This window comes from Amphiprion ocellaris, chromosome 9, assembly GCF_022539595.1.
Source record: "Amphiprion ocellaris isolate individual 3 ecotype Okinawa chromosome 9, ASM2253959v1, whole genome shotgun sequence".
NCBI lineage: Eukaryota > Metazoa > Chordata > Actinopteri > Pomacentridae > Amphiprion > Amphiprion ocellaris.
In genome coordinates, this window is record NC_072774.1 from 28,632,906 (window position 1) to 28,646,460 (window position 13,555).

Consider the following 13,555-nt stretch of genomic DNA (forward strand, 5'->3'; position numbering starts at 1 on the left):
CTTTCTGTAATTGACTACCCTTTCTGTTGTTCTGACTGTTTCTCTGGATGTCTGACTCCTTTAGTAACACACTGAATTGCCAGGCCTCCTGCCCAAAGCATGTTCCAGCAGGACACCTCGTCATATTCTTTGTCTGTTGGAAAGGGAATGAGATGAAATTGCTGTGCTTTGTTCCTCATTTGGTTTTTCTCCTTTTATAAGCGATTACAGAGAGCCCTCCTGATGTATCCCACCTAATTTCGCCTGGACTTTAGTCTCTACTGGTGCTCCCTCAATTCTTAGTGGCAAACTTAAGTGCTCTTAGTGCCAAACTGTGGTTGAAAGGTCAAAAGAAGCGCAGATAAAAAGTCCGCCCTAGATGCCCAAATGTTAATGTCAATGGATGATGAATACTCTAGGGTCTGTGGATTGATAGTGCTAGTTGTGTCCCCTAGTTGATGAACTGTGCTGCCTGATTGTAAAGCTACACTATGGTCTCCATCACGAGAGGTGCACTGAGTCCTATATCAATGCCACAATGGCCAGTGCTAGTGCATTTTGGCTAAAGGTTAACAGAGTACCCCATTCTAATGTAGTTATCCACACATTTCAGCTGAAAAATAAGTTTACCTGGATCTTCTTTTTCTGTAATTGGTCTATAACTTGTGCAACTTACCTTCTGAAAAATTCTGAATTGTTTATCATGATGGTCTGTTTGTGTATATAATACATTTTTCAAGGGACTAAATTACGCATGTACAGAAGAGAAGCAGGAAATTGGTTTTAATATATCAGTGCTTTGCTTTTGTCACTGCAGAGAGGCCATTGTTGTGGTACTTGTTTTAAATGGATTACCTCTGAATAAAAAGCCCCATGCTTGCCTCACTGTGATAAGCAGCCAGGTTGAATCAGTGCATTGGAGTTCACATTTAATGCCTGATTTTGCTTTAATCTTTGTGCTCCAGAACAAAAGTGTTTGTAGTTGTAAGTGTAAATGATGCGTAATAATTTGTTTCAGTCTTTCAATTGGACAGTTGACCTGCTAATTTCATAATAATCCTTTTTTTTCTCTGTTTCTTTGTCATTTCTGGATATAATACGTTTGAACAAATTGAAGTGTGTTTACTTACTGGGCAAGATGATTGCGTACTCTATGCTAAAAGCTGGTGATGGGGCCAGTTGATTGAATTACTCTTGGAAAACCAAACGGCAGGATCATTTGAATAATGCATCTAATTTTCACAAGTGTTCTTCAGTTTTTCGGGGCCGGAGAGAGTTTGTCCTTATGATTGACTGGCTTTATGAATAAATTATAATCAGGAGTTATTTGCAATAGATTGCATGAGCAGATGCATGCAGATGAGCCAGGGGAGTAAAACCATCATGGTTACATTCAGTAAAGTGTTTGGTCATGTAGCTTGTTGGATGGAGACTATAACACTTTCTGCATATAAATTGCATCAAAACCCTTGTCCTTTGCTCACATGCTGTAGCCCAAGATAAAAAAAAAGCTGTTCTCCAATTAGCCTGTGATTCAGAGTCAACTGCAGAATATAAGTATGTAAAGGTGAGGTTATATTGTAGGTTTGAATATGTAAGTAATGCATTAGCCTTACCAGGGGTGTAGGTTTGTGTCCTTAGCCTACATTCTTTATTGTGCAACCTTTTGAAATGCTTTCAACTACTCTACTTCAACTGATTGTGGTTCTTAAGATGTATACTCTGTGAAAACCACTTGTCGGATGTTTGAATGACTTTTGAAGCTGCCTTTGGCTCTAATTTTTCTACTTTAGATTGGGGAGAGGGTTTGCTCAAACCAGTAAGGTGCTGTTCTCAACCACTTCTTGTCCTGATTGGTCAGGTGGGCAGAGATACCAAAGATGCAATTGATTGAACTTCTCCCTCTTGAATCATTCACCCTGACAGATTTCTGCTACTTTTCATGTGAACTTGAATGTCTTCCAGGAGTGACATGCCTGAGAATGTGTGCTATGTTTTTCTGTTACTTTCATCAAGTCAAACACCTTTTACTGCTTGTCAAGTTTCTCAAACCATTCCTGAGCAATTTGTGAGCTGTAGCAGGGTGCATTATCCTGCTGAAAGAGGCCATTCCAGTCAGCAAACTCCACTGCCATGAAAGGGAAGGTGGTTCGTGTATTATCCACATGAATGCCAGGACCCAATGTTTCCCAGCAAACATTGCCCACAGCATCATGATCGATGGACACACACCTGGCTGTGGACTTGAAAGGAAAATGTGATTCAGTAGACCAGGTCACTTTGCTGCATGACTCCGTGGTTCAGTAGTCATGTGCCCATTTTAGGTGCTTTTAGTAGTGTTCAGGGTTTACACTGTGACCAATCTGCACTCCAAAGCCTTACACACAGCAAACTGTGATGCACCGTGGGTTCAGAGACCTTTCTATCATTCTGAGGTTTTTAGAAATTTGTGCTACAGTAGCTTTTGTGTGAGATTGAACTACAGCCTGCCAGCCTTTGCTCCTGACCTGCATCAGTGAGCCGGGGACAGCTTTTACCCTGTTACTGGGTCACTGGTGGGGTCTTTTTAACCACATATGTACTATGTATCAGGAACACCATATAGGATCCTTACGCTCATGTGTCCTACTTTTAACACATCACCTCCAAAAACTGCCAGCTCACTTGCTGTCTAATATATCCTACCCTTTGACTGGTGCCATGGCAACGAGATAATATAATTTCCATCACCTGCCAGTGGTTTTAATATTGTGACTGATTGGTGTCTAATTTCTGTCATCTTTGTTCATTTCTTCTTCAATAGACCCACTTTATGTCAGGATTTCTTTGTCAGTTAAGCCATCTCTGCTTCACTCTCTGCACTGCCTTCTCATATCATCCTGCTTTCCAACTCTGCCCCTTCTTTCATAGTCCTTTTCTCCCACTTTGTGACTACCACTACAGGAAAATTATAGTCCTTTTGTGCCTGTCCGTCCCCATATGTTCTACACCAGTGTGCACTCATCTTTAACCCACTGTCTCTGATAACACCTTACTAGTGCTTTTTTAGATTCCCTCACACTCAAACCAGCATACTCTAAATGAAACCCTTCCAGAGGCAGCTTACTTTACAAGCTTCCTGTGAACAATCTGTCCACAAACACTGATGTTCTGCTTCACCAGTGGACTGTCCCTCATGAAAAAGCAATCAAACCTTCTTTCAATAGGGTGCTTAAGTCCTATGGATTATTTGTTTAGTGCTCTTAGGGTTCATGTCCAAACAGTATTTTTCTCTGGGAGACAAGTACTGGCCTCGTGAGCACAGAGCTCCCACACTGTGCATGGGTTTGGTTTCTATGACAACGATATCTTGACCTCCATGTCACCACTCTGACTGCTAATTGTATGATAGACCAGCATTGCCTCTACAGCTCTGGATAGACAGACATGGCCAGAGCAAGCTTCTCCATTTTCTTGATTATCAAGGTGGCAAATTCTGTCTGTGTGTTCGGATGTGTGAAAAGGAGCAATGGTGACAAGACTGACACCTTTCTGAAAGGTTCAGTAATTTTCAACAAGAAGGACTCAGAAAAAAAAATCGCTAAGTGCTTTTTCTCTAGGTGGGTTCACAGGGATGCAAAAAAGATGCTGCCACCCAGAAAAAGACGCTATATGGACATTCATTTCACATCATCTTTTGACATGTTTTGGCATTACTTAAAACTTTTTTTTTTCTCTCTCTTACAGTAGCAAGCTGAAGTTCCAAAAATCTGCCAAACACAGTCAAATGTTCCCATATTTGCTCAGAATTTTTACTTTACCAAGTTCTCCTGTCACAAATTCAGCAAAATCCACAGTTCCAAAATCCTCCAAGGTGTTCTGTGGCCCCACCTGTAGAAAAAAATTCTGGAGGTGCAATTGTCCTTGAAAGTGATAACTTTCTGACTTACTGAGAACACATTGATTGCACTGAAGGTTATATCAGGAGATCCAGAAACCTGTAGTCAACCTATGATCTTCCAGGCCTTGTAATGTTTTTAGTGTGCAAAGTAGCAACATCAGTTCTGCTAATGAAAGAGGCATGGTCTTGCAACTTTGTATTGTTAAAAACACTGATATACATGGATGTAATGTCAAACAAATTGGCATAATGGATAAAATAACTGTGAAGCATATGCATAGCAGCAGGCAGTAATACCTTGTGTGTGTTTGTGTCCTCTTACAGACCAAAGGGGTGCCACTGTTCCCATGCTTGGACTGCAGCTGTGTGTTTAAGAAGCTGGGCAGCCTGAATGCCCACATCAGCAAGATGCACATCTCTGTGGTCGAGGTGCCTTCCAGCACTTCGGTAAGAGAGCACTAAACAGAAAACCAAACAAAACAGCAAAAGAAAAAATAAGGTCGGCCCGCCACCTGCTTTGAGTGTATTCAAGTGTATTCAGTCTTTTAACTGCCAGGATAAGGTTAATGAGAGTCTTTGCTACAAAATTAGTCAGGATGTATGACTTAGAATTCAGTGTGTGTGTGTGTTGTAATCAAAGAAAAAATAAAGAGAGAGAAAGCTCTAATGCTTCTTAAGTGCCAAATTAAAAAAAGTTACTTTTGCAAGAATTTTGCTGGATGATGATGAATTTTTCACGTCTTTATATGTCAGATAATTTTGCTTTTTGTTGTTTCTTTTTCCTGAGTTGTTGTCACTCAGTTTTTTCTCAGAATGCGATTTATTTAACAAAGTCATACAGAACGCCAGAAGAAGACTAAACAGGATATCAACACATCAGTGCCTTATTGTATTTACATCTAAAAAGTCTAGCTTGATTCATCATAGTCAGTAGCTTTAACTCACATCCACTATTAACGCAGGTGTTTACCGAAATTTGGACTTTTATTTTATTCCAATCCATTGGTTCTTTTTCTGAAGAGAATTTTGTGGCTTACAAAAAAGCAAAAAAGCAACTTTATCTCTCTCTTTAGTGGTAGATAGTGATGCTGTATTTTTCTAAATGGCATTTCAACACATACTCCACTGCCAAAAACTCTAAAAGCCTCAGCCTAATTTGCACTAAAAGAACAGCAGTTTCTTTCACTTTGTGCCGCTAAACTATTTTCCCTCCACAAAAAACGCAATCAAACATGGTTTCTGGCAAATTTGACCTGGCATTCATCCTAAAATGCAGCATAGATGATCTCTCTTGTTTACAACTATGGAAATAATACATCAACATTATTTTGTCATCAGTAAGTTACTAAGTACTACTTTTTTATTTACAGACTAGTGGTGTTAAATTGCTTTGTACACACAAACTTGACATAACCAATGTCTGTATTTATTTCCTTGTCTTTATTGAGATAAAATGCCTGAAAGTGTCAATGATTAAGACAAAGGCAGACATTGACCTTTTACTCTCTAGTAGCCAGTGTTTTGTTCATTTTGTGCTCCAGGGAGCCACTAATAAATTTTAGTCAGCCCTTGAATTCTGTTCTCTCGCAGCCCTTTTTCTCATTGCTTGCTTTGCTCTATGTGTCCCGTCCTCCTGTCCTCCCATAGGAGACGGAGACATCAGGTCAAGCTCCGACGGGATCAGAGGGTGGCGAAGGGGTGACAGACGTCATTCAGCAGCTTCTTGAGCTGTCAGAACAGGTCAGCGGTGAAACAACCCAGCCTCAGCCTCCAGAACCAGCTATTGCCATGGAAACTGCCATCAACCAGGACATCCTGCAGGTACCCCATTCTAATCTTAAAACGTCCCCTCAGCTGATACCTAAATGTCACATGTTCTTTTTCTACAAAATCTACAAAAAGTCTCTAAAATAGTGTTTGTTTGAATTCAAATGAAATGATCTGTCATGTGGCTTTGCTTTGGTGACTAAATGGCAGGAGTTTTTTTTTTTTTAAAACAACATAATCCTTTCACAAGAAAGAAACAGTGTTGTGATTTGGTGCCAGGAAACTTTATAGATCAGCACTACTGCAGAGTTAAATATCACCTTTTGCTCAGCAACATGTTATGATGTGATTATCACTCAGCTTTAGTCTTGGATCAAGGCTTTTGGTCCTTGTGTCATTTCTGACCTTCCCTGAAAATTTCATCCAAGTCCGTTTGTTTTTGAGTAATGTTGCACACAGGCATACAAACAGACGGACAAATGTACGCTGATCGTCACATAACTCCGCCACGTTCCTTGGTGGAGTAATAATGTTGTATGATTAGATTTAGTATTTTGAAAAACTGCATAGCATACATTTGAAAGATTTAACATTTCCTGAACAATACTGTTTGTATTCTGCTGTTCAAATCTGTGACAGTCGCCTGTACTTGATGTGTATTTTATTTTTAAGCTGCGGTGTTTCTGTTTCTGCAGCAAGCGCTGGAGAACAGCGGACTGAGTGTGGTCCAACCTCAGAGCGACGCCACATCCAGAGAGTCACAGAACCAGACCAGCGAAGGTGCAGCTGTAGAAATCAAGAAAATACAAGGTCCAGACAAACCTGCCAGGGAGAAGAAGAGGAGCATTTTTAAGAAACCTATCCAAATGCCAGGTAGGGGAGGTTATAGTGTGAGTAGAGTTTTAGACATTTTATTATTGGATGTTGGTGGTTTAACTGGTTTATGTGATGCCTCTCAGTTAAATTACAGGTTACCTTCTCTATTTGGGAAATCTTCATATTTAAAACTCATTACTGATAGAGCACAGCTTAGAATGATGCTTGTTGCATATTTGCACACACCTAAGTAATCTTATTTTGACAGATCAAAGTTCTGCAAAGTAGTTTGTTTACTAATTTCTTTACCCATTTCCAGACTCCTGCTGAAAGAGTTACAAAGTCTCTATTGTTTCACAGTGTTTTACCTTCTCTTACTAGTTGTTTCTCTGTTTGGCAAAGCGTTGTAATCCAGCATTGTCTCCAGCAATACATCCTAGTTTTTGTTTTAAACATAAACACAAAATGATGGATTTGCTTTTCATTGCATCGATTCAAAAGTTGTGGTCAAAAGACGAGAATGGGTCACCTGGAGTCAGTAGTGATCCTCAACTCTGTCTCTGATCCTAAACCTCAGTCAAACTGTCCACTGGGGGCCACTTGTTTAGGGGGTGGGGGCAGACATTTTCCTTGTTTGCCTCACCTGATGCTGTGCCTCTATAAGCAGGTAACTACATACACATTTCAGTAAATAGAACAATGTCATTTATTTCAGCATATTTTTGCTCTGCCAAGGAACATGGCAGACTTACGGGGCGATCGCTGTAGGTTTGTCTGTTTTTCTGTCTGTTAGCAACATTACTCAAAAACGGATTTGGATGAAATTTTCAGGGAAGGTCAGAAATGACACAAGGACCAACTGATTAGATTTTGGCCATGATATGGCTTATAGTCGGGATCCATGTATTTGTTAAAGATTTCTGTATCACTGCGAGATAGCAGCATGGTGTCACTGTAACTCTCATAACGAGTGAACGCTATGTCAGCTGCCTGCTGATGATCACATGATTGCAATCCTACTACAAATCCCTACACTGCGGACTTATTGGGACTTATCTGTCAGAAATGATACAATGACTGAGCAGCCTTGGTGGAGTACTGCACTCTCTGAGTGCTTTTCTTGTTTCAAAAGTCATACAATACCCCACCATCATATTACTGATATTGGACAATTGTCCAAACAATCCGTCCTTCACAGTTATCAAATGATACCTATGCTGCCAGCATTTTATAATGAGTTACATGAAAAAAACAACTTTTTCATAATATGAAATGTTTTGTTTTTCAATTATGAAAAGGCTATTATACAAAATCTGCAAATATTATCACATCAAATGATGAAGGATCTCAGCCTGGACTGTTCTGAAAAACACTTGAATATATTAAGTTTATATGCAAATTATGTATTTTTTTTATACATTAAAAGTTTTTTTTTTAACAGAATGATTAACTATTTGTTTTATACAGAGGCACTGCTTCATTTTTCTTTCCTGTCCAGGCTCCATCAGGGAGGAGGACGGTGTCCGTTGGCATGGCTGTCCATACTGCTCCAAGGAGTTCAAGAAACCCAGTGACCTCGTGCGCCACATCCGCATCCACACACATGAGAAGCCTTTCAAATGCAAACAGTGCTTCAGAGCTTTTGCTGTCAAGAGTACCCTCACAGCACATACGAAAACGCACACGGGTATCAAGGCCTATGAGTGCCAGTGCTGCCTGAAGTGCTTCTCCACTTCTGGCAGCATGAAAGTACACATGCGACTGCATACAGGTGAGGAGCAGGTCCACTTAATGAAAGGGTTCCTCTTTAGGCCAAAGTAAAAAATCAACTACTGAATACATTTTGGCTCTTTATTGACTTGCTGCTTATTTCACATCAGGTGCTTGTAGCTCAAACTAATCAGTTTAAGTATAAAGTAAAGGGGACCTCAATGAGCTCTCGACATTTTGTTTCCCAGCAGCCTCTATCATTTACAATTCAGCTGTATGTTATGGTAAATTACACAACAAATTGCAATAGCTGAACCTGTGTAAAGAAAGTGTTGCTGCTACAGCTGGAGCAGCATTTATTATCGTGCATTCACAATCATTCTGTTTATGCTTTTTCTTAAAGAGGTCATCTTAAAGAATCTTTGCCTGGACATGAAATGTCAGCATTAGTGTAAAAAAGAAAAAGAAGTTATGTTTAATTGTGATGTGCATCTGTGCATGAATTTTCTCTAAATGCTACATAATAGCGCTGTCTATGTTAGGTGTTTACTCCAGCTCTGGTTCTGTTTTTGCTCCTCGTCTATTTTGATAAATATGTTTCCAGCTGTGTTTAAGGCTTTGTGCTTTTACAATTTCACAACTTTGTCACTTTTCATTGTGCTGTAATTATTAGTTTATCGAGAAACATACTGTTTCCTTTTGTAGCCAAAATTAAATAAAATTGTTCGAGCTTTCATTTTTGGTTTATGTGTGACTTTTATATTATTTGTTTAGATTGGTTTAAGGATAATTACCTAAAATCTTTTAAGTTTATGTCTCATTTTGGAAACTTTTCATGTTCCCTAAACATGAATTCTCCAAAAGTGCTGTTTTGTTTCTTCGTTTTCCCTAGGTGTACGTCCTTTCCCCTGCCCTCACTGTGACAAGATCTTTCGTACGTCTGGCCACCGGAAAACACACATTGCTTCTCATTTCAAAAGCCTGCAGCAGAAGAAGCACAAGTTCCCTCGGAAAACTAACAAAGCCAAAGTGTCCAAAAGCAACCTACCTCTGCCTGATATCCCCCTGCATGAACCCATCCTCATCACTGACTTTGGTAAGTGCATGTATTGACAGGCGTTTTTCTGTTTTCTATCTTTGGGATAGAGTGGAATGCATTCTTCAGTTGCCTCCTTTGTTTCAGTACAAATTGAATTTGGATTGTTGACATATTGCTTGGAACAGGTCTCATCCCATCCCAGAACCCTCGCCTGGCTTTCCAACAGTACCTGGATGTGGTGGGCAATGACCGGCCTTACAAGTGCCAGTTCTGCAGTAAAGCGTATAAGAAATCAAGCCATCTAAAACAGCATGTCAGGTAAAGCCCTCTTTCTAGTACTACATTATTAAGTTAAAATCTAAAGCAGTTAAAGCAGTATTACTTTCCAAAGGCTGATGCCAGTATCCTTTAATAATCCGCTGACAGCTGATGTATTTTCGGCATATAGATCACATTAAATTCTAAATGCCAAAATATATTAAAAACATCAGTCATTGAAGTTACTCTGGGATCAGCACCTGTAATACTACTCTGAAAGCAAATGTATACAACCATCTGTTACCACTAGTTTATAAAGAGAGTTAGATAAATTGAAGGGGCAGATAGTCATATGGAACATTTCATGTATTAGCAGCACCTTGGTGCAAGCGGGAATATTGCATATTACAATTAATTATCACTCATTCAATCAAGTGCCATGCCATTCAGCATAGGTGATAATTTCTCTCCATCTAATCCGATCTTTTGCCATTCCTACTCTACATCTGATATCTGATTCACACCTTCCATCTGATGTCATTCATGAAATGATGAACCTGCTTCAGTATTTCTTGGTCTAATTCTATGTTACAGGTTGGGATGATACATATTTTTTTTAAAATTACCATTACTTCTGTTTTCTTTTTGTTTAAAGACACCAACTTTTTGGCTCTCTGTATTAATTATAGATAATATGGTTTCCAAGTTTCCTTCACTGTTCGCTATCAGCTGTCATCTGCATAACGTATGATATTAAAGTTATAACCTCCGATGTATACTCCCCGTAAGCCTTGTATTTTCCTAATAATATGTGACTATATAAAAGCACGTATGGCCAGTATGACCTTCTCAAGCTCTTCAGGAGAGACCTAGTTTTTGAGATACTCCTCACTCACTTGAAGTATGACTAGTAATGTTGGTGACTTGTTAAACCTTCTGAACCATAAGTGGTTCCTCAGCATTTTTGCTCCTGACATGATTTTAGTCACTGTAGTGTCATTATTCACTGCAATATAAAGTCGTACTCCTCTATGGAAACAGTACAGTGGTGGCTGGAAGTAGAGAGAACTGAAAAATGTCACAGTTACAATGCCATATATCATAAAATGCGGAATTTTGTTTAATTATTTTACAAAAAATTTTAAAAATGGAATCAAGATGAAAAACGTTTTTCCAAGTGCCTGCAGATGTACCAGTACTGGAAAAAATATTGGTGGCTGTACATGCTAAAGATTTTTTTTCTGCTTGCATTTTACTTTCCACACTTAACCACTTTGTTCAAACACTGTCTACAGTTCATGTGGGTTTGGGTTGCAACTGAGCCACTCATGGCTTGTCATGTGTGCCAAATGTGTACAAAATTTTAGTTTTTACAGAATCACATTGGGGCAAATGCTTTATTTTTGACTAATTTTTAAAGGACACCTGTTGGAAATATCACTGTTTGAAGCTTAGATTTAGGTATTTTTCTAATAGAACTGCATTGCACACATGATTAGTTCAAGGACTGTTGATAATCTGTGGATGCTTCCTGTTTTTACAATTTCTGGATCAGATAAATGATACAGTTTTAAGGATTTTTTACAAGATAACATGCCTTTCAAACATGCCTGCAGCCTTTGGGATTTAAACAAGAGAACACTTGACAATTTCAGCCAAATTTCTGATTGAATTCTGTTTGTGGAAGATGTTAGAAGCATTTATACAGTGAACAAAAGGTGATCAAACAGGGCCACAGAGAACACTGCGGGTCAGTGGAGCTGCCAAAAAGAAGGCATCACCATCAGCTCTAATTCTATTAGAAAAGTATTCTTCTTCTTCACACAACAGAAGGCAGCATCCTTGATGTCAGCCCATTTTTCTGGTTATTTACTCTTCCTACCAACATTTAAACTTGAACATTTCCCCAGGAGAATTGAAGTTGACCTTCAGGTCGTCGCTTTGTATTGGTGTCTAGGACAGAATGGATTCAGCCACACCATTAGGAGATCGATAGGAGTCAGAGCAGTAAATCTCAAGAATCTAAACAGTTTTCATCAACTTACCTTGATAATCATCTTGGACAGCTACCAAGAAGAGGTTTGATAAAGTTACTTTAGATTATGATGTGAGCTCTTTGAAAGTCAGGAGGAGAAACTGTTTAACAAAGCAGAGATAAGTAAAGATGTGTTGATAGAGGAGATAGATTTGTTCAGTCACTGTAATATATATAGCACATTTTTAAACAAGCTTAGACCAATGGATTAATGGTACAGATATGCAAGAATACACAGAAATAGAAAGAAAATACTACATGGATGCAAGTCAGGAGAGGGTGACATGAAGGTGTAGAGTTATTTGCAGATAGAGGAAAAACAACTGGATCATATTCAGCATTTGTCTGAGAAAATCTACAATTTTCTGTTAAACAAGGATCTTCATTGCAACCTATTAATGTAATCTCATCCCTATTTGTGCAGATTTATACACTATATTTAAATGTCCTTGGTTTGCTACCACGCATAGATAAACAGTACAGAGACTTATGGACAAAACTTAACATACAACAGTTGCAATGAGAATGAAAGTAGTCTAATCACACAGCTTCCCCCATCAATGTTTCCCTGCTAAACTTTCAAACTTTTTCTTTATGACACACCTCCAACATTATGCCTTCATTACAGCACTAGTCTAAATAATGGTGCCAGCATCCTTCATGTCCCTTTAGAAGGTCGGAGCCTCTTCATTCTTTTTCTTTGTTAGGAGATTTAAAATTATGGTTTGTATGTCCCGCAGAGGATTCATTGTTGACCCAGTGCTATTAAATCACTGTTTAACTTGGAACAGCAACACTGGGGGAATTTGATTATAAGTTGGCCAAATAATACATTGTCAAGACAACTCACCCCAAGACTTTAGGAACTTTCCACCTTGTTCTGAAGAGGTAGTGATGTTTTCTGTTCTGTTTGTTCGCCCTTACTACTGGCATTGGCATCAGCCGTCAGAAACTTACATTAAAGAAGACATTTCCAACATGCTAGTGCTGTTCCTGATCTCACCAGAAAGGAAATACTGAAACTTAAATGTGACATCTTGGTAAAATGTTTTTCTTGTCTCAGGTCTCATACAGGGGAGAGGCCCTACAAGTGTTTGCAGTGCAGTCGTGGTTTTGCCTCTTCAGGAGTCCTTAAAGCTCACATCCGGACACACTCGGGCCTAAAGGCTTACAAGTGTCTGATGTGCGACACAACGTTCACCACCAGCGGCAGCCTGCGGCGCCACATGACCACTCACAGTGATCTACGACCGTACATGTGTCCCTACTGCCAGAAGACCTTCAAGTCTTCACCCAACTGTAGGAAACACATGAAGACGCACAGGTTTGAACTTTGACAGTGCAGTTGTTTATGGTCATGTTTGTGACGATCGGTTCAATGTGGATGGAAGCTACTGGCTATGTTACCCTGAAACAAGACGGCTGGACAATCGCAGGGCCGCACAACGGCATTAGAACGTAAACTGTGTATATCGAAATTCTACCCATACAATGTTTCTCTCTTGTCACAGAGTAAGTTGGTTGACAAAAACTTAATCAGAGTGAGTCTAGTGAAGGAAGACCAGTTGAAGACTTCAATTGTGTATTATATTATTAGTGTTGTACAGTGTACAGATTCTAGAAAACAGCACCTTGCCTTTTAAATAGGTGCTATAACCCATTTTTGCTCCGCCAAGGAACGCGTTAGAGTCATGTGACAATTGGCGTATGTTTGTCTCTCCGTCTCTTATTCCGTCTGTTAGCAACATTACTCAAAAACGGAGTAATGATTTGGATGAGATTTTCAGGAATGGTCAGAAATGACACAAGAATCAAGTGATTAGATTTTGGCAGTGATGCGGCTTATAGTCTGGATCCACAGATTTGTTAAAGATTTCTGTATCATTGAGAGATAGTGACACAACATCACTGTAACTATAACAACAAGTGAATGCTACGTCAGCTGCCTGCTGATGATCACATGATTACGATCCTACTACAAATCCATTGTTGCAGACTTATCGGGACTTATCTGTTAGAAATGATACAAGGAACAGTTGATTAAATTGTGCGGATGTTTCTGAGTCCCATC

The 13,555-nt window shown here is 39.3% G+C and overlaps 1 protein-coding gene across 2 annotated transcripts in view; it reads left to right on the forward strand.

Moving 5' to 3' along the window:
• LOC111575590 (zinc finger protein 236) overlaps positions 1–13,555 on the forward strand; it is a 79,643-nt gene that overhangs the window by 15,422 nt on the left and 50,666 nt on the right. For both annotated transcript variants that reach the window (XM_023280812.3, XM_035953085.2), the window contains exons 7-13: positions 4,184–4,306; positions 5,507–5,680; positions 6,322–6,499; positions 7,941–8,213; positions 9,045–9,248; positions 9,377–9,509; positions 12,548–12,808. In XM_023280812.3, coding sequence (XP_023136580.2) covers positions 4,184–4,306; positions 5,507–5,680; positions 6,322–6,499; positions 7,941–8,213; positions 9,045–9,248; positions 9,377–9,509; positions 12,548–12,808 — 1,346 coding nt within the window. The remainder of the gene's footprint in view (positions 1–4,183; positions 4,307–5,506; positions 5,681–6,321; positions 6,500–7,940; positions 8,214–9,044; positions 9,249–9,376; positions 9,510–12,547; positions 12,809–13,555) is intronic.